Genomic DNA, 22,239 nt, shown 5'->3' on the forward strand with positions numbered 1-22,239 from the left:
TCTGTGTAATGCAAGAAACTTAAAATAACACAATTGTGTGTTGGGGGTATTTTAACAAACAAAACATACACCAATTTTCCCATGAGATCAGTTTGTGGATATAAAATATTGTTTCTTGAACTTCTGCAGTGACCTTTTCCAATTAAATTATAAATGATTTTTAAAATCTGTTACAAACGTCACTTCACTGGTACAATGGCAGTTTCCTGAGAATTACCCTAGTAAAACATACAAGACTGTCCATTTGTTCTCAGCTGTTTTGTAACAGCTGACTTGGACCCATGTGTAGTTTTATAATAGCTGCAAACAGTCTATAAATATGCATCAACACAATGTTGCATGGCTCCATTACAATAACCACTAAATATGGTAGACGAAAGCAAGTGTTCTTTCTTAAAGTCAGATATCCATGGTTTTGAATTAAACATTTAGGATTATACTTTGAGAGCAGTTATGAAAGCAGACGTGCATTGCTTTGGGCAGGATAGTTTGAACCTTGTTCTAAACATTCAGTATGGTGAAAGCTTTTTACACTATACAAAAGACTTTCCCCTCATAGTCTTTTCCCAAACAGCACAATATGTTCAGGCCAGTTCCGGTTAGAATCTCACCTGTCAGAGACTATCCATTTGGCCCGCTTTAGTCTCCTGTACGTGGGCCAGATACCTGTTTACTCACTCTTATTTTTTTTTTAATTAAATAATTACAATTAAAAGTATTTTATCCATACTTATGTACCACCATGAAATAATAACTGAAATGTGATCTGTAATTAGAAATCGGAAATTATATTTTTTCCCCTCAAAAAATTGCAGTTTGTCAGGGATTTTATGTAAACATGCTACTTTATCCAAACAAAATGATCAGACACTGAATGACTTAAATTTAAAATAGCACAAATGTTTCTCTAAACACCAAGAGGAGCAAACATAATAGCAGTTCTATTTAAATTTTTCACTAATCTGAGACCGTATAAATGGGCTTTTCACACTTTAAATTGTTCCTGGGTTATTATGTTCCATGTTTCACACTGTTTATACTGAGTTAATAAACCCTGGCTTAATATAGTCTTTTGCATATTTACTAGAGGTAGAACATTATATCGGTTTTACAGATTAATCGGTACCGATAGTTGCTTTTTGGAACTATCGGTTATTGGCAGATATCTCAGTTTTGCAGTTGCTGATAGGGTTTTTTTTTTTTTTTTTTTTTGTAATTCCTCATCAATAATCCTCATTTGGTGAAATATATATACAAAACTTTTCATCTGGTGGATATATAGGCTATAAAATACTTAATTTGGTAAATACTTGCATAAAGAGCATTGTAACGGTTTATAGTTAAATATTGGGATTTTGGTTGCACAATAAACTGCTTTGGGAACTGTATTAATTTTTGACAAGGATAGGCTAAGAAATATTTATTCCTTCTAAAAATCGATATTTAAACTTACAGCCGATTAATCGTTATTGGCCTTTTCTGCCACCTTGGTTATCGGTATCGACAAAATCCACTATTGGTCGATCTCTAATATTTACACATTTAATAACATTGATTGGATAGGCACAGCACAGAGCCTGTTTTAACAACTGCTTCTCCATCAATGGAAATGTGTCTTCATCACTCCAATTGTTGTATTTGTCGTCAATTTAATGTTTTAACTGTTTGAATGTTTAATGAGGCACTGTATACCTTTGGCACCGCAATTCAGCTTTGCAGTGGAGTTTCATAACTAAGGGTTAAAAGCTAACATGTTTTCAAAATTACAAATGGGAAACCTTGCATAAGCCAGGGTTAAAAGTGGCCTTTACTAAGGTTTAAGACATTAACCCAGTGTTAGGTGTAGAATGAAAAGCCTGGTTGGGAGTCATTTGAAGTGTTGTTAGTCACTTTTGCATTAATATAATTGATGGCTCAGCTTCCATTCCATTAGTCCATATCTGAACAAATTGTTCACTTGTGAGCTTCAAGAGCATGTTCAATGCTTGATGACTGGAAACTGCAGAATAACTGACAATCTGTGGAAACTTTTCTTTGTATGTGTGTGGTTTGTGCCACTACCCCAGCTTTGCTTAATGACATTGGTGGTTTGTACCTTCATGTTCTTTTTTGAGTTTTTCTAACAAGCACACTTGCATCTCTAGTATGTTGGGCACCTAAATTTCGTGTTTTACATGTACAGAAGAGCCTACTTAGCCCTAAACATTTGTTTACATATTTACAAAGTCCATTTTCTTCTCCATTGCCATGACGCCCATGTTCTCATTCTTGGTTCTTACCACCAAAGATACATTTTGTATTGGCTTTAAACCACTCTTAATGTAGTTTTTAAATCTTAACTAAAGTTTCCAAGTCTCATCTTCACCTTTTGAAATTCTTCAGTGCACAACGCAATAGGTACTTTGTCAAGAAATGCTCTGTTCTTCATTGGGGAAGGCTGCAGTAGATTTTGTTCTGGATGCTGGAACTGTGACTAAGATCTCCAGCCTCCAGAGGGAAGGACAGGGCAGTTTGAGCTGTGGTCTTCACTGAGTCTCTGGAGAAACGGCAGTGGAAGAATGAACGAAGGTGGTGGAAGACAGCCTTGCGGAAGATGATGAAGATCCAAGGGTCCAGGATGGGGTTAAAAGCAGAGAATCGGAACGCCATGAGATTCTGCTGGTCATTCCCCACCGGACTAATGGCATTCACAAAGCCACAGATCTAAAAGAGAGAGAGAGTGAAATTAGCTTAGTGGGAAACAGGGCTATTATTGGGGTGGTTTTTCTATGGCAGTTTTTTTTTAAGTAATTTGCAGTCTGTATGGTGGAATTTAATTACCATTGACTGGCCTGCATGCTTATTTTGATTCAGAAATTTAGAAACTGTGTTTTCTGCGCAATTAAAGAGCAGAGTTCCATAAATCTAACTCTGTATTGTTTAATGTGCATATTTTACTATGTGTAATCCAAACGAATTGTTGAACCCAACTGCTGAAGCCTATAATTTTATTTTATTTCCTTAAAAAGGAACTAAAAAATACAAAAATACAAAATACAATAAAAAATACATCAACTAAAAATTACAACTCCCACCTAAAAGTTTTAAACCATAACAGGCCTATATACGCTGTAAATCAAACATGCATATGACGAATGTAGAGTTAGATTGATGTAAAAATCACATTTAATCCAACCAGGATGTTCATACTGAAGGCACATTGGAAAAATGTTTTCTCATTTGAAAGTAGCCCAGATCAGACTGAAAAATGTTGAGCGCTTTTAGCTGTTCACACTGTCATCCAATTAGGGACTTCAAGCAACAGCTGCAGACGGGACGGCTACGGCTACCAGAAGCCAAGAAATGCAAAAATCATGATGCAAAAATAAAGAGGATGGTGTTATGGAGCATTCAATACTTCAAGAACAAAAAATATCATATAAAACAGCGAGTGAATGGTAGCTTTTAGTGTTAAATGATAACATACTGTCAGAAGAAGAGTTTTTACTCTTTTTAACAAGTCTAAAAACCTGTATATTATATTAACCCTGTAAAGCTTGACATATGAAATCTGAAAATTAAATATTTTTGACATTAAACTGATTTTAATGCATTAGACAAACAAAAAAATAATTTTGCATGTTTTTATTTTTATTTATTTATCATATTTGATACACTAGGCTTTAAAGGTCATTATCCTCCTGAGGCCCAGCAATTAATTTTTGTGTAGGACATTTGTTATTTAAGTTTTTCTTATCCCATAAATGCTACAGTATTAAATCTTGGGGTATTATCAGAGGACTCCCTGGGCTTTTCAGAGATATCTAATGTTTGAGAGTTTGGCCATGACAACTTCCTCTTCTTCGTCTATAAATATGGATTAAAATGTATCAAAGTTCAATTCAGCACATCAAATACAATATGAATAAAATATTATTTATTCAATAAACAATTTTTATCATATGTATTTTATGCACCAAACACTATATGGACATTTAAAAAAGGGAAATCGTAAAACATTTTCACGGGGTCTCAGGAACTTATGGTAAGATGACATCATTAATAGCTTGTAATGTAAATTAATGAGATCTTTATAATGCTCGAGCAAGCTGCATATATGAAAATACACAGAAATATTAGTTCACACTTTAAATATATCTAATAAAATGTACATGTACATAAAAAGCTCTGTGATTTTTTTGTTTTGTTTTTTGTGGTGGGCATGAATGGAATGTAATGGTGATTGAGAGATATACCTCAAAAGGCTGTTGTATCATATTTGATCCATGGATTTAAACAGGCTTTTTCAATAAAATAATATACAAAATTTTAACCAAGCACAAGTTGCTTATATTCAACAAGTCCTCATTTTAAAATATCAGTAACAACATAATCATTACTGTCACTTTTACATTATTAAAATCAGCAAAGATTTCACAGAAAAAAACATTTTTGGAAAAATTAAAAAAAATATTTTTCCATCAAGAAATGCCCGGAAATGTCCTTTAGGTGGCAGCAGACATTCTAGTACATTGCAGACAACAGTATTTTCTGCAAAATTTTTATTATTTTTATGATGCACAGGCTTTAGAAAATAACGTATCAAATTTGATACAGGCGCCGTTATAGGGTTAATGTAGTTGTTTTTATTCAAAGTCTATCCTAACCAACCATGGGTACTACATTTAACATACAAGTTAAGGAGGATGTTTAGGCTACTTTTTGTGCTCACATTACAAGTGTTGTAAAACACAACATTTTCCCACCTAATCTGTCACTTAGTATTGACTACAGCAAATTAGCGATTCTCACGTAGTAATTTTTAGGTAGCTTCCTATCCAAGACTTAATTTTAAGTAAGGCAACATCAATAAATGAATTTGGTTAACCATTTCATATTGAATAGATAATACTAATGACAAATGGGAAATACAGTTTCCTTGTGTCATTCCAAACCTGCTGTTTTTTCTTTCTTCTGTTGAAAACACAGAAGTTTTTTTGCTATTGTTTTCACATAAGCTTTCAAATCTCCCACATTCAAATGTACCACATTGGCCATACATATTCGACAGACAACCCGAGTACTTTTTAAACAAAATGTTTCACACAGCACAATGACTGTGGCTGAGAACTTACCGCATGATTTCAAGTCAAAGAAAGGCTAAGACGACCTTATGATAAGACAAAGGTCAGTTTGTTTTGTAGGATGGGGTTGTACTGTCTGGAACTATCAAAAACACTCGGTTTTAAGACAAAAAAAGCATTCTCTTAAACCAGGGGTCTTCAACCATTTTCAGGCCAAGGACCCCTTGGTATGTAGAGAGACGGAGCAAGGAGTGTTGCATTTTATGCCTATAAAAACGTGTATGGTACCATATTATTGTATGTACACATTTTATGATGTTTACATTGCAAAGCCATTAAAATAATTATTAAATTAAGTATAGAAGTGGTCAGCAACCTTTTTGACATGAAGTGCTATTTTTATTTATTGTTTTGTAATCACTGTGCAACATCCCCTCCAAAAAAATAAATAAAAAATAGATAGATAACAGACAGACAAACAGAAATACAGACTGTCCATGCAGAATAAGAAAACTTTTATAAGGTTACTGATAGGCCTATATCTGGAGTCTTTATCTCATGTTAGTGATCGATTTTATACATATGTTTCAAAATCACAGTTAATTTCTGTAGGAGGAAAACGTCGTAATGTGGACAAAATGACTGTGTGCACCTTTAATTATGTTGATTTGACAGCCACCGTCAGTGTAGCCTATGGCAGCTTGATAATCTCAGTGGTAACTATATATTTAGACATATTACATATACATAGGTCTATACTGTATACTAAGTAAGTATAGGCTATTGTTCTGAAAGCAAAAAGCAACTAATAATACAAGAAACTGTAGGCTGACATTCGCACACCATGGAAAACGCATAGCAGACACGTTTACTTACGCAACCCTCTACTGCAGCGCTGCTTAACATGATATGCGTTGCGTTATGAGCGGCTCGTAATGAGCATGGGCGATGGGCTAATTTTGTCAAACTTTAACAATGTTCACGTTCCATTTAGATCATTTCAAAATAAAACGGGATGCATGAATATGAGGAAGGTTTAATGCAAGAGGAAGATTTGGCATGCAGGTTCGAGGGGCTTCAGAATGTGGATGGACTAAAATACGTACTCCTCTCTTGCCAGGGACGTACGAGCACGAGGATCAAGTGAGAACGACTACTACCGGGTCCTTGAATAACGTATAACGTGTGAGTAAGGGCAGCCGGTGAAGTTTCTGGCGCCCCCTAGGGAGTTAGTGCCCTACACATACTGCGTAATATGCATATAGGGAGTGGTGGTACTGTCTCTCACTCACGTGCGAGTGATTATTACGAGTGCCGGTGGTGGATCAAACAGTAATTTGCGGACCCCCTGTTGAAGAACATTGTCTTAAACTATAATAAACATCACAACAGCATACACAGCATCATTGTACAAAATATCTGTTATATCAGTCTCAGATTTCCTGCAATAAATAGTCAACAGATTAGTTCAAGGCTGTGCTCTGGAAAATAAAATAAAAAAAACAGGTCTGCATTCTGGCATAATCATTTCTGAAACACAAGTCTTTGAGGTTGAGCTCAAAAACCGAGACCATGAGCGTTGATGGGAGGAGACAGCGCAGATGTGGAGCATCCCATTTCATTGTTCTCAAGGGCTCAGATTCCCACAATCATATAACAGATTATGCAAATTGCCGCATAGGACGTATAAAGACAGATCATTTGTCAAATGCTAAATGACAGTCTGTAATCTTTTGGCACAGATCTTGTTTTGCATTGTGCATGTCCAATGGTTGCGAAAGTAATACATTTCCCCCAAACTGAGAAACATGTTCTTCAAGAGCGGTTTGAAATCAGGCTTGGTTTCCATTGCTAATACCTCATTCCTCAATTGCTAATTTCCGTTTGATTTCACATCCACCTTTTATGAAACAAACCTCTGCTTCAAGCATAACATGCATGACACCAAAAACAACACAGGAAATGAAAAAGAGAGTTCTGTCATCTCAGATTAACCCAAAAGAGAAGCCTTTTTCATTCTGTGTATACAGTATATCTTAATTATTCAGTATATACGTATCAACCCCTTTAAAGCGAGCGTCAACCATCAATGACAGGAAAAATCATGTTTTCGAGCTATAAATGGTATTTAGCCCTGTGAAAACTTTGTCCTCCATTTCCAAGCCTGCTCACGGAGAAGTGATGTATTTCAATTGATAAAATCTCTGCAATTAATTACATTTCCCCTATGTGGCTTGGAGCTGATGAAATATCAGGATATCAGTTGTAAAGGCACTAAATATAAACTAATATTTTTGGTCCATATGCTGCCTTCCTCTTCCTCTTGCTCCATGGTCAAATAGGACTATGAATCTCCTAAAGGTGTCAGTTTTGTGTGTGCATGGCTGAAATACTGAATGAGTTTTGTCAGGTACAGTCTGCATTGATTGGTTAAAGCCAGGTTTCAGGTGACCGCCTCCCTTTGAGTATAAAATAGGCTTTTCACACTACACTTAACCCTGGGTTAATGTCTTTTTAAACTCAGTATTAAGGCCACTTTTATCCCTGGGTTAAGCAACATTTCACACTTATCATTTTTTGAAAGGGGGATAGCACCGTTTTTAACCCTGGGATATGAAAACCTGCTTTCTGTGCCAAAGGTATAGAGTGTTTCTCTGAAGTATTTAGCAACAGACAGCCAATCATTTACTAAATAGAACTTGCCTCGTTAAATATTTATGTAGTTTGTAAAGTTGCAGAAATTTTGCCGAACAGTGCTGGCAAACGGATAAACATGAATGGTTAGACTATCATGTATTAATGGACTTTTGTAAGTAAAACGGGTTGTGTGATCATCCCTATCCACTGTCATTGTATTGATAAGATGGGCCGTGATATGCATTAAAACATCTAATTTTGTGTTCCGCAAAACACAGCGAAATCGTAGAATGAACAAGTGTGATGTCATTTTGAACTAAATCTGTCCAAAATAAAGGTGTTTTTGAGTTTGTTGCAGTGGTCCGAAACAGCTTGTTAGGGCAAATTTTCAGAAAAAAAATTCATACTGGCTGCTAAATACCTTTTCATTGCAATTGGCCAACATCATTGATGGGTGTGACCCTGTGCTCCACCTACTTTGACGCCACCATTTTTTCTGTTAAATTTCTTCACTCAACATGAACACACTGAGGTAGGGCTGTCAACAGGGCTGAGAAACAAATTCAAATTTTTCACTAAAATATTACCACCATTCAAATTAAATTGGAAGTTTAAATGCATCAATTTAGTTAGGGGAAAAAGCTACAAGACATCCAGATTTTAAATTGACTTTGTCTCCTAAGTCCACAAGAGGGTGAAATGAATACATGTAAACTGAAGAGCACCGTGCTATGCATAACATTTTATACAGACAGAGCGCAAAAGATCTCGACGCGCTTTTCCATACTGAACACCTTTCAACTTGACACAGCATTTTAAAATGCATTGCTTATGTTTTGTTATGATAGGGAGCAAGATGCAAGGGCCAAGGATCTCAACCGTAAGGGGCTATTCACTAGGGGTGTAACGATTCATCGATCTGGATCAATGCATCGATCAAATCACCAACGTTACGATACATCGATACAACACGTAAACATCGATGTATATTTTTTAAGATGCATCTTTATTTTGAAATTCTCTTGCCAGCCACGTCCGTACGCATTTCTGTCAGGTGATGCAGCAACCTTATGAAATTAATTTTCCTTTATAAGCTCTAATATGGTTCTCAAATGGGACAGATGTGCGCGGAGTGACTGAAGCCTGAAGTTGCACTCTGCTCTATCCATGTGCGTGCGTAACAGGTCTGCAAGTTCTGGTTACAGGATAGCGAGCGGCTTACATGCGCAATTAAATTGGGCTTCCCTCGATATCGTTGCGCATGCAACACATTTGAATTCAACCAATTCAAACAGTTAAACAGCCGCAATTTTCTGAACATAGCTGACGAGGGAAAAAGAAAACACCTGCCCAGCTCCAACATCAGTTACAAGATTTTTCACATCTACACATAAACACCCTTACTTACATTTATCACAGTAAACTGCAACAGAATCTTTCAATACAACTGAGGTAGCCAAGAAAAAACACGGATAGCACAAACTCTCCTGTCATGGGCATGTAAGTATTTTGGATTGAAAGGCTTGCTTGATTGTTGTAAAGATGACAAATTGTCACTGTAGTGTTTACCTCATTCCACAAGGCAATGAGCTGTCATCGTATGATTTATGATCACATCATGTATGTGACTTTATTTTTTGTATTATTTTATTTTCTGTATTATTATTTTTTTTCCAACAACTGAAGTACATTATATTCTTGTGGATATCCCAATCTGGATCCTGGAATTGCACTTTTCAGAGAGCTCTATAAAATTATAATTTGGTTGCATTTGTGAGATAATGAATGTAATTGATTCGTAAATTATAATGTAAAATGTAATGTAAAATCTTATCGCGGCAGAATTTGAGGTCTCTGAAAAAATTATCGCTGGCTAAGAGAATTGATATAAGATCGTATCGTGATGAAAGTTGCAATTTACAACCCTACTATTCACACCGAATTCGTGCAGTTTTTCTATGTAAACATAACACGTTGGGCCGTGTTTCGCAGTTTTTCATCATCTTGCACAGGAGCACTGCGTTTTTTAGATGCCGTGTGAAGTTACAAACAACTTTGCACTGGTGTTTTAGCGCAAGATGCGATCGGTTGGAAGTAATCGTCATTGCTTGGCACACATCCAAATTTCGAAAGCGCCATGTAACAGGTAATGGATGGGCAAGGAGGAGGTTGGAGCCGGCTGAACAGTCAACGTAACATAAAACATTAGACGAACACACACAGCGTGTGTGAGCTTGGAGCACCTCCTGGAATCGGTGAACCTAGTCCTGGCATAGCTAAAGCAGGGCCTGATGTTGTGCATGGTGCATACTGGCGAGGGACTTGATGACTTCTGCCAACTACAAGGACTCCATGCTGGCGTATTTCCTCCAATTCTCCTGGGTTTTGGCACCACTGTAACAGATAAAGTATGGGCAAGGAGGAGGCGGGAACCGGCTGAACAATCAACATAAACTTTTAATGCACAAATGAACTTAAACAATGAACTTAAACAAACAGACACACATGCAACGTGGCCGTGTGTCTCTCTCTCTCTCTCTCTCTCATCTCTGGCATGGTCCCTTTTTATCGCTCTCCTCAGTGCTTATTGCAATCAGAAACAGGTGTTAGACATCATAGCGCTCAGGTGTGTGCACCTTTACCGCTTTCTCTCTCTCCGGACAAACGCTTGACCACGTCCCCACCACACAGCGTTTTAGCATTCTAATGTGCATTTTTATCTTAAATTCGGCAAATATTCGAAAATTAATTTGACGGTCTTTAGGCCTATTCACACCAAATTCATGACAAATATGCGAGACGAACTGCCGACGAAAGGTCTATTCACACAGAGACCAAAAACAAATAAAATTATAGCTGCAAGCAGCAATTATGGGGCCTACCACCAGCATGGCAACCACTGCACAACCCAAAGATCTCACAGAGCAAGCACAGATCACGTTGTCCCTGAATGGATTTGAACCCACAACTTTGCTATCCACTGCACCACGCAGCCACAACATTGCAGTCAACAAAGGGACATACCAAGCTTAGATTAAGCACAGCTGTTACCATGATCAAATTTATTTTCATGTAACTTTTCAAAAAAGATGCAAATCAACATTTGACTGGGGAAAAGCCCTGCCTCCATTCATTAAGCACAATACAAAAATCTTCGGAACTACACACATTTCTAATGCATGACTTGCTGAGGTGAGGATCGAACCGGGAACCTTCCATTTGACATTTCATGGCTCTGTATTTTTTTTTCATGAATTTGTATTCATCTAACTTTTCAACAGAGATCAAATTCAGAATTTGATTGTGGAACAGCCCTGCAACCATTCATTAAGCTGATACAAAAATCACTAGAACTTCTCAGTTATCTTCAGGACATGATGTTGATGCATACCAATTTTCGTAAAGATTTATCACTTTTTTTTTTTTAATACAAATTCTAAATAGTGGAGATATATGGCTGATATGGAAACTGATTAGCATGCTAAGCTAATGTTGCCTATGGATAGCATTGTATAGCAGATAGATAGGAAATAGCCTTACAAATGCACTGCTAGCATGCTAACTGATTAGCATGCTAACCGATTTGCATCTCGAAATTTGCATACCAATGCATACCAATTTTCTTTGAAATCTGACAATGTATTTAAAGGGGACATATTATGCACAATCCACTTTTCAATTTTTTTTTTAACATAATTATGTGTCCCCAGTGTGTGTAGACAACCACAAAATATGGAAAACGTATTATATTCTAACCTATAATTGACAAATGTGTCATTTTATTTGCACCGTTTTTATAATGATTTTGATAATAAATACTCTGTAGTTTCTACCAAATCTTGTCTCATGTGATCAAAACTGGTTGAATTTCATGGTTGAATTTGCAAAGAAAGTGTTAATGAATACTCTGGCCATATACTATGTAAAAGTAAGTTACGTGTGGGATTCCTATATTCACTCAGTATTTAGAAGTTATGAATGATGTAACTGAAGTAATATGAAGCCTAAGATTTAAGAATACCTGAAATCAGAGATTGCAATTAAATTAACAAATCAGCAACACTTACTGCTCTATTCCACGTAGCCGCAAGGGACCATAGTAAGCTCTATAAATGTTGAACACGTTCTGTAGAGAGAACACGCTCAAAGAAACGTGCTCCAATCTAGGATGGTCAATCATACATGAGGGATTATCCTGAAGGTGTTGCAGCTGTTTTGTAACCTTTATTACCATAAATTCCATAAGGTAAGTGTCATGGTATGTCATAAATACAAAATTTGATTAGAGAAATTATAAGAGCATCTAACCAAAACAGTACCTGTGGTATCTCCATGCCACATATATTCTCTGTCTCTGTAGGCATTGTATCACAGTTTCCACATGAGCACCTTTACCACAATTAAAAATTGAGCGTTATACTAAATGTATCATGCCACTATATTGCGCTTAGCGCACGTCATTACAGTACTTAGTGTGTGTTGCTTACTGAAGTAGTACTGTTCCTTACAATGAAATGCAGAGAAAGCTAAAGTTGGCATTAGACACCGAACAACACATCATCCATCGTAGCAAAATGGCTGAAATAACCCTACAAAAGTTACACAAATTCGTCAACTACCATTCCAAAACGTCCTGGTCCATGCTTATTATTGTGACTTCTGCCGTAGTCCCTCCTTTTTTCAGGGTCTGACTCGGGTTCAAACATGTACGGCTGAACTCCGCTGTTTTCAGTAGCAGCCATATTGGTTCTCCTGCATTGTTTTCACCGGGGTATCCATGGCACCAGCAGGAAAGGCACAGTCCACTTCCAGAAAGGGGTGTGGGGAGCAGCAGCTCCTTTGCATTTAAAGCTACAGATACTAAAGCAGCCTGTTTGGAACAGGGCTACAAACAGGGGTATAAACACATGGTAGAATAAACGATCTGTGAGGTATTTTTAGCTGAAACTTGACAGACACATTCTGAGGACACCTGAGACTTATATTACATTGTGTAAAAAAGGGCAAAATATGTCCCCTTTAAAAGATATATTACTTTTTTATAAAATTGAATATGGTGGAGAGACAGTATAGATGATATGGGGAAAATCGGTATCGTTGAAATGCTCATGATCCACAGAAAACAACCCCATGATTTTAGGACATATGGTTCAAAAGTTACAGGCAAAAATATTTATAAAAAAACATTTTTTCACATCTTTTGACTCATAGGTGGCGCTGTTGCAAAACTCTGTATGTGCCCTGAGATCATGGTGCTGATGAAGCACACCAAGTTTCGTTTTGATAGGACAAAGTGTTCCCGAGATACAGCCTCAAATCCGTTTGCACAGCCACCTCGTTAACTATGATGTTGCCTAACTTTTCAACAAAGGCAAAAATAAAAATTCGTATTTTTTTCAATCTGTGCAGCTCAGCCTGGAGATTATTTTGAGACCTTGCTTGGCAGAATTGGGTAATGTTTGAAGGAATAGTAGTGAAAAAATTATGAATGATATAATCCAAGATAGCGGACACTGTAATTGGCCGTTTTAAAGGTGTCATGAATTGGATTTTTATTTTATAATGTTCCTTGAGGTCCACTTATAATATAAGTGTGATTTTTTTCATTAAAAGTAGTCATAATTTGGGAATAATTGGTCATTTTCTATCCAGTTTTTGTGCCTCTGATTCAAATGCTCTGTTTTTTGGGGCATGTGTTCTTGGAAGACTTCAGTGTAAACGCCCAGTGCTGTGATTGGGTAACATCTTTGCATGTGGATAAGTGTAAACGCCCCCGCCATTACGTGTGTGTGGGGTTGTTTTGAAAACTTCGTATGGTTAAAAAAATGACAACCAGAGGAATTCATACATGTTTGAGCCAGAGTCTGATCCTGAATTAACCCCCTCCACAAACACCACGGATATTTCAGTCTGTGACAGCATGGTAAGTAATCACTGTAATTTACTTGTCTATTTGTGTAATAAATATTACTTTTATTCTTGTTTAAACCAAGACGCAGCACGACGGTGTGTATCTTGTTACACAGTTGGGGCATTTTCCAACGATGAAACATTTCTGTGTTTTACAAATGCTGAGTAATGCATGACAATACAAAATAAAGTGTAAATACATGGTGCTATCACATTTATAACTGTGAAAGGATACACTTACTGTGCAACATGTAAACTTATATAGGATACATTTGCTGGTGTTTGTCACACTGTCATTCGTCATATAATCATCTTTCATCATATATTCAGTGTAGTGACAAACGCACACATTGTTCATTACAGTGAGTCATGTTTTCATTAAAAAGGAAAGAGATTGTCTAAATATATTGATATCAATACTCTTTAGGTGCATCTGTGGCAAATGTGCCATCATGCCAACAGAACAAGAATATATATGCTGCTTAGAGATCCCTGTGCATTAAAACTAATACACGAGCGTCTAAAATCACTAGGATCAAATCAAATACTCAGTACACATCTAACAGTCTGTAACATACGAAGCAAAACAATTAACATGGATACTCACACTTGTTTGTTGCGACATCACTGTCGCGTCCAATATAGTTGGCACTGCATCACTTTTAATTTGTGTCTCTGCAAAGCCTGCTTCGAACTGTGTCTTATTTGTGAAAGTATCATCAGTAAAATGAAGCGAGCAAACAAACACGTCCAACGCGATCCGGGACTTCATTAAAAATAAACGTCAGCCACTCTTTCTTAATGTTGGGATCCTTGCGAAGCAAATGCAAGAGATCTAGTTTCCCACAACCTGGCACTGCACAACATCTTGACATCTTCGTGGCCATCGTGACACCTCCTGTTGCTCCAAAAATAATCTCACTGCTCATCTCTAACGGGGCTAAGCAGTGTCGATGATAAAGTAGGCGATGATCTGTTTATACCTCACTATGACATATTAGTGAGGAGGAAGTAGAGAACAAGCCATTTTGGCACCTTGGTTTCAATAAAGTCTTTTTTTGGACTAACAAAGAAGTTTTCGGTTCTGAAATTTACAGTATGTTTTTATAGTGCTATGAACTCTTATATGTCAAGATATCATGGTAAGTTTGATTTTCCAATTCATGACCCCTTTAAAGTAAGGGGTCCATTTGAATCATCAAGAGGAGAGTAATCAGACAAAAAAGAACTGTGTCTCTCTAGGCCAAACGGTTCAAAAAGTGCATTTTTGACATGGTGGCGGCGCTACAGAATATGTCCTAGAGACCCCAAATTAAACTATGTACGCTTCTATGGGCTGCCATAGACTCCCATTGGTGAGGAGGAGGAATAATAATAATACTAACAAAAACAATATAGCTGCAAGCAGCAATGATCAGGGCCGTGCCATTCCTTAAGCACATTGCAAAGAGCTCCGGTACAACAGAGTCACAACGTTTATACCAGCTGAAGCGGGTATCATATCAGGGTTCACCCAGTCTTTTGAACTGAAGCCCAGAGCTCTAACTACTGCACTACACAATCAACAATCTGACTGATGTCAAAGAGGCATTCTTGGTTGAGAGTATACAACTTTTTCTGAGAAAATAGTTACAGCTTCGTTTTTTATTATTTTTATTGAAGCAGAAATTACGCAATAAAATACAGTCTGCATTGTAGTAAGCACAATATGAAAACAGATCAACAGAAATAAAAATTTTAAAACTGCTCTTTCCTGGACATGAACTCACGACCTGTTGACCTGTATTCCAATGTGTTTACCACTGGGCCATTCAGTTGACACAGCTCAAAACTGTCAAAGAGACATTCCAAGCTGAGAGCATCAGGTATATATATATATATACACATACACACACACACACACACACACACACACTCACACTACCGGTCAAAAGTTTTGAAACACTTGACTGAAATGTTTCTTGTGATCTTAAAAATCTTTTGATCTGAAGGTATATGTTTAAATGTTTGAAATTAGTTTTGTAGACAAAAATATAATTGTACCACCATCTTAATTTATTTCATTATAAAACTAAAATGTAATAAAAAAAAGTTTTTGAAACTGATGACTTGGACCAAATAATAAAGAAAAGCAGCCAATAAGTGCCCAACATAGATGGGAACCGCTTCAATACTGATTAAAAAGCATCTCAGGGTGATACCTCAAGAAGTTGGTTGAGAAAATGTCAGGAGTACATGTCTGCAAATTCTAGGCAAAGGGTGACTACTTTGAAGATGCTAAAATATAACACAGTTTTGATTTATTTTGGATTTTGTTTAGTCACAACATTATTCCCATAGTTCCATTTATGATATTCCATAGTTTTAATGACTACTATTATTCTAAAATGTGAAGAAAAAAAAATTATAATAAAGAATGAGTGTTTCAAAACTTTTGACTGGATATGTGTGTGTGTGTGTGTGTGTGTGTGTGTGTGTGTGTGTGTGTGTGTGTGTATGTGTATATATATATATATATATATATATATATATATATATACACATACATACATATACACACACACACACACACACATACACAAACACAGTTGCAGTCAGAAGTTTACATACACTTAGGTTGAAGTCATTAAAACTCTTTTATTTTATTTTTTTAAACTACTCTACAGATTTCATATTAGCAAACTATACAGGTGCATCTCAATAAATTAGAATGTCGTGGAAAAGTTCAGTTATTTCAGTAATTCAACTCAAATTGTGAAACTCGTGTATTAAATAAATTCAATGCACACAGACTGAAGTAGTTTAAGTCTTTGGTTCTTTTAATTGTGATGATTTTGGCTCACATTTAACAAAAACCCACCAATTCACTATCTCAAAAAATTAGAATATGGTGACGTGCCAATCAGCTAATCAACTCAAAACACCTGCAAAGGTTTCCTGAGCCTTCAAAATGGTCTCTCAGTTTGGTTCACTAGGCTACACAATCATTGGGAAGACTGCTGATCTGACAGTTGTCCAGAAGACAATCATTGACACCCTTCACAAGGAGGGTAAGCCACAAACATTCATTGCCAAAGAAGCTGGCTGTTCACAGAGTGCTGTATCCAAGCATGTTAACAGAAAGTTGAGTGGAAGGAAAAAGTGTGGAAGAAAAAGATGCACAACCAACCGAGAGAACCGCAGCCTTATGATTGTCAAGCAAAATCAATTCAAGAATTTGGGTGAACTTCACAAGGAATGGACTGAGGCTGGGGTCAAGGCATCAAGAGCCACCACACACAGACATGTCAAGGAATGTGGCTACAGTTGTCATATTCCTCTTGTCAAGCCACTCCTGAACCACAGACAACGTCAGAGGCGTCTTACCTGGGCTAAGGAGAAGAAGAACTGGACTGTTGCCCAGTATTCCAAAGTCCTCTTTTCAGATGAGAGCAAGTTTTGTATTTCATTTGGAAACCAAGGTCCTAGAGTCTGGAGGAAGGGTGGAGAAGCTCATAGCCCAAGTTGCTTGAAGTCTAGTGTTAAGTTTCCACAGTCTGTGATGATTTGGGGTGTAATGTCATCTGCTGGTGTTGGTCCATTGTGTTTTTTGAAAACCAAAGTCACTGCACCCGTTTACCAAGAAATTTTGGAGCACTTCAGGCTTCCTTCTGCTGACCAGCTTTTTAAAGATGCTGATTTCATTTTCCAGCAGGATTTGGCACCTGCCCACACTGCCAAAAGCACCAAAAGTTGGTTAAATGACCATGGTGTTGGTGTGCTTGACTGGCCAGCAAACTCACCAGACCTGAACCCCATAGAGAATCTATGGGGTATTGTCAAGAGGAAAATGGGAAACAAGAGACCAAAAAATGCAGATGAGCTGAAGGCCACTGTCAAAGAAACCTGGGCTTCCATACCACCTCAGCAGTGCCACAAACTGATCACCTCCATGCCACGCCGAATTGAGGCAGTAAATAAAGCAAAAGGAGCCCCTACCAAGTATTGAGTACATATACAGTAAATGAATATACTTTCCAGAAGGCCAACAATTCACTAAAAAAATTTTTTTTATTGGTCTTATGATATATTCTAATTTTTTGAGATAGTGAATTGGTGGGTTTTTGTTAAATGTGAGCCAAAATCATCACAATTAATAGAACCAAAGACTTAAACTACTTCAGTCTGTGTGCACTGAATTTATTTAATACACGAGTTTCACAATTTGAGTTGAATTACTGAAATAAATGAACTTTTCCACGACATTCTAATTTATTGAGATGCACCTGTAGTTTTGGCAAGCCAAATTTTTCCAAACGTTGTTTACAGACAGATTGTTTCACTTTTAATTGACTATATCACAATTCCAGTGGTCAGAAGTGTACATACACGAAGTTAACTGTGCCTTTAAACAGCTTGGAAAATTCCAGAAAATGATGTCAAGCCTTTAGGCAATTAGCAAATTAGCTTCTGATAGGCTAATTGGAGTCAATTGGAGGTGTACCTGTGGATGTATTTAGGATGTGTAAGGCCTACCTTCAAACTCAGTGCCTCTTTGATTGACATCATAGGAAAATCAAAAGAAATCAGCCAAGACCTCAGAAAAAAAATTGTGGACCTCCACAAGTCTGGTTCATCCTTGGGAGCAATTTCCAAACACCTGAAGTTACCACATTCATCTGTACAAACAATAGTACACAAGTATAAACACCATGGGACCACACATCCATCATACCGCTCAGGAAGAAGATGCATTCTGTCTCCTAGAGATGAACGTAGTTTGGTGCAAAAAGTGCAAATCAATCCCAGAACAACAGCAAAGGATATTGTGAAGATGCTGGAGGAAACAAATAGACAAGTATCTATATCCACAGTAAAACGAGTCCTATATCGACATAATCTAAAAAGGCTTCTCAGCAAGGAAGAAGTCACTGCTCCAAAACAAGATCCAGATTACAGCTTGCAAGTGCACATGGGGACAAAGATCTTACTTTTTGGAGAAATGTCCTCTGGTCTGATGAAACAAAATTTTAACTGTTTGGCTATAATGACCATCGTTATGTTTGGAGGAAAAAGGGTGAGGCTTGCAAGCAGAAGAACACCATCCCAACCGTGAAGCATGGGGGTGACAGCATCATGTTGTGGGGGTGCTTTGCTGCAGGAGGGACTGGTGCACTTCACAAAATAGATGGCGTCATGAGGAAGGAAAATTATGAGGATATATTGAAGCAACATCTCAAGACATCAGCCAGTAGGTTAAAGCTTGGTTGCAACTGGGTCTTCCAAATGGACAATGACCCCAAGCATACCTCCAAATTTATGGCAAAATGGCTTAAGGACAACAAAGTCAAGGTACTGGAGTGGCCATTACAAAGCCCAGACCTCAGTCCGATAAAAAATTTGTGGGCAGAACTGAAATAGTGTGTGTGAGCAAGGAGGCCTACAAACCTGACTCAGTTACACCAGTTCTGTCTGGAGAAATGGGCCAAAATTCCAGCAACATATTGTGAGAAGCTTGTGGAAGGCTACCCAAAACATTTGACCAAAGTTAAACAATTTAAAGGCAATGCTGCCAAATATATGTAAACTTCTGACCCACTAAGAATGTGATGAAAGAAATAAATGCTGAAATAAATAATTCTCTCTATTATTCTGAAATTCACATTCTTAAAATAAAGTAGTGATCCTAACTGACCTAAGACAGGGAATGTTTTCTACGATTAAATGTCAGGTATTGTGAAAAGCTGAGTTTAAATGTATTTGGCTAAGTTGTATGTAAACTTCTGACTTCAACTGTATATACATATATATATATATATATATATATATATATATATATATATATATATATATATATATATATATATATAATTTAGAAATGTATATCTACATGTATACCATTTTCAGAAAACTTAGAATATGGAAGCAATTATACATTAAAAGTTTTGTTTGAATTGACTAAGCATTTTGACCACTATGTGGCGCTGTCTCCAAACTGCTTAGGTACCCTCAGGACATGATGTCGAAGACCCCTTCCAATTTTCCTTCAAATCGGACCAAGCGTTTTAATCCTCCTATGGTATTCATTCATTTATTTTCCCTGAAATAATTTTTAAAATGTAATAAAAAAAAAATATTTTATCTGATCAGTACAAGACTTGGTGATTTTTTCTCCATTTGCCATCTGAACATTAAAAATGTTTTTTTTTTTTTTTTTTTTAATTGGGCTTGATTCAATGTCTAAGTGGTCATTAAAAAAAAGTGACACCTTTTGGTATTCGCCATCAAAACTGACCGACCGTTGAAAATGAATGGGAAAGACCAAAAAACAGAGCAATTACTTGTTTTCATCTGTCAAATACAATCAATAAATCAGCCTCAATGTAGAAAAAAACAGACAGAAATTATAGGTTAGACTTTAAAACATCCTCAGTGCAAAGCATACACACCCACTCACAAACACAAGAAAGAACTAGTGAGACTTTAACACAATGCTTTTTTTTTTTTTTTTTTACATTTGTCAAATAAAACCAATAAATCAGCCACAATGTTAAACATACATACTCAGAAGTGAAGAGTTGAGATGATAATACTCAAACAATGCAGAACACACACACACACACACACACACACACACACACACACACACACACACACACGCAGAACCAGGGCATAAAAAAGTGCAGCTCAACAGCAATCTTTTGGTCATTGTTGGCATTACAAGTCATCTGTTGTTTTCCAGCTGATGACAGCAATCTGACACACACACACACACACACACACACACGTTTCCAAAATACATTTTTAATATAGAAAGTTTGAAACTGCAAAATGTTTACTCTGATTCTTCTGTTTTATAATATTTTCAGAATTTTGCAGTTCATTTCTGTTTCTTGATGTTCATTTTCTTGAAATTATTATGCATTTACTTTGAGTTATAACATTTTTATGTTTGAAATAAATTATTGATAGAAAAATGCTTATTCTGTGTCTTTGTAACACAGGTCAGGTTTGATGACAAGCATAATGACATAAACTGCAAAAACTGACACTTCAAATCAATTTTAAAATGCTAAACTTTGACAAATAATATTTTGGTAATGTCTAACTATATAAATCCAAATGCATATCTCGTGATAAAATAAAAAATTAGGTTACAACAAACATCAGACTACACAGTAGGTGGCTATAGCCATCTACTGGCTGTTACTGACATGACATGGTTTTCAAGTCATGTTATTTATATTTTGTTCACCAAATGGCAACAATCTGCCTCCAATTTATGTCACATTCTCGTATTTTCTTCTTGTTTCAACTTATAGAAGTGTAGGTTCTGAATTTTTTTTTACATGTATTTATTATTATTTGTATATTAAATTAATGGTAACATTTAGACATTTACATGTAAATAAGATCAAAATAGCACAATATCCCCAAAGAAATGCATAATTTTATTGTTCTTCAGGGAAGAAAAAATTGTCAAAAAGGGTTCATCAAAAAAAAAAAAAAAAAAAAAAGGGTTACACATCTAAACCTTCTCCTCAAAAATTGACCGCGAATGCATATATATGGCTGGTGTTGGGAAAACTGATACTGTTGAAATCCTCATGACCCAAGGAATCCAAAGACACCAAACTCATAATTTAAGGACAAATGGTTCAAAAGTTAAGGGCAAAAATAGCCAATTTTGAAATTTCTTGACCCACAGGGGGTGCTGTCACCAAACGTTGACTGTTACCTCATATCATGGTCCTGATGAAGCATACCAAATTGCGTTTCGACAGGACAAAGCATTGCTGAGAAACAGCCTCAAATCCATTTTCATGTTGAGCTCGTTAACTTGGCATTATTTCTGAACGGTAGCATAAATTAAATTAATTTCTGGTCAGTTCTGTGCAGCTCGGTCTGGAGATTATTTTGAGCCATCGTTTGGACAAATTGGACAAAGTTTGAAGGACAAGAAAAATTTTAACTGTAAATTTCATAATGCAAGACTGCAGCCACTATAATGGGTGAAGTTTTGGTGTAAGGGGTCCATTTGAATCATTAATAGGAGAGTAATCAGACAAAAAACAAAAACAAATGGTGTCTCTGGGACAAACGGTTGAAAAGATACATGCAAAAGAAATACATTTTTGAACTGGTGGTGATGCTATATAGTATGACTTAGAGACCCAAAATTTGGTATAGGGGCTATTCATGCCCACCCCTATCAGTGTGCCAAATTTAATCATTTTCCTATGTACGGTTCATTGGGCTGCCATAGACTCCCAGCCAGAATAATAATAATAATAATAATAATAATAATAATGAAAACAATAGTATAAACGCATACTTTGCTTTCGCATAGGTGCTTGGGCCCCTAGTAATAATAATAATAATAATAATAATAATACTAACAAAAGCAATAGGTGCGACACTACCTTCGGTGCTTGGCCCTAATGAAAGACAATTTCACCCCTGTACAGTAGACTGTTCTACAAACATTAATTCTGGTGCATGGATCTTTAACCCTTTAAGCTCGGATGGGCCCGCCGGCGGTGTTCTGTTTTGATCATTTAAAAAAAGAAAAATTGCACTGTACATGTTATTGCAATCAGTAAAAACATCAAACTAGCCATGTATTCTCTTGCTGGAAAGCTCTCAAAAA

General features: G+C 36.6%; 1 protein-coding gene across 1 annotated transcript in view; it reads right to left on the bottom strand.

Annotated features, from left to right (window-relative positions):
- Nucleotides 1–230: 230 nt before the first annotated feature.
- LOC127421903 (prostacyclin receptor-like) overlaps nucleotides 231–22,239 on the bottom strand; it is a 73,950-nt gene continuing 51,941 nt past the window's right edge. Inside the window, exon 3 of the mRNA XM_051665112.1 lies at nucleotides 231–2,703. Within this exon, the coding sequence (XP_051521072.1) occupies nucleotides 2,425–2,703 (279 nt within the window). The 3' untranslated portion in view covers nucleotides 231–2,424. The remainder of the gene's footprint in view (nucleotides 2,704–22,239) is intronic.

Source organism: Myxocyprinus asiaticus, chromosome 31, assembly GCF_019703515.2.
Source record: "Myxocyprinus asiaticus isolate MX2 ecotype Aquarium Trade chromosome 31, UBuf_Myxa_2, whole genome shotgun sequence".
In the NCBI taxonomy this organism is placed as follows: domain Eukaryota; kingdom Metazoa; phylum Chordata; class Actinopteri; order Cypriniformes; family Catostomidae; genus Myxocyprinus; species Myxocyprinus asiaticus.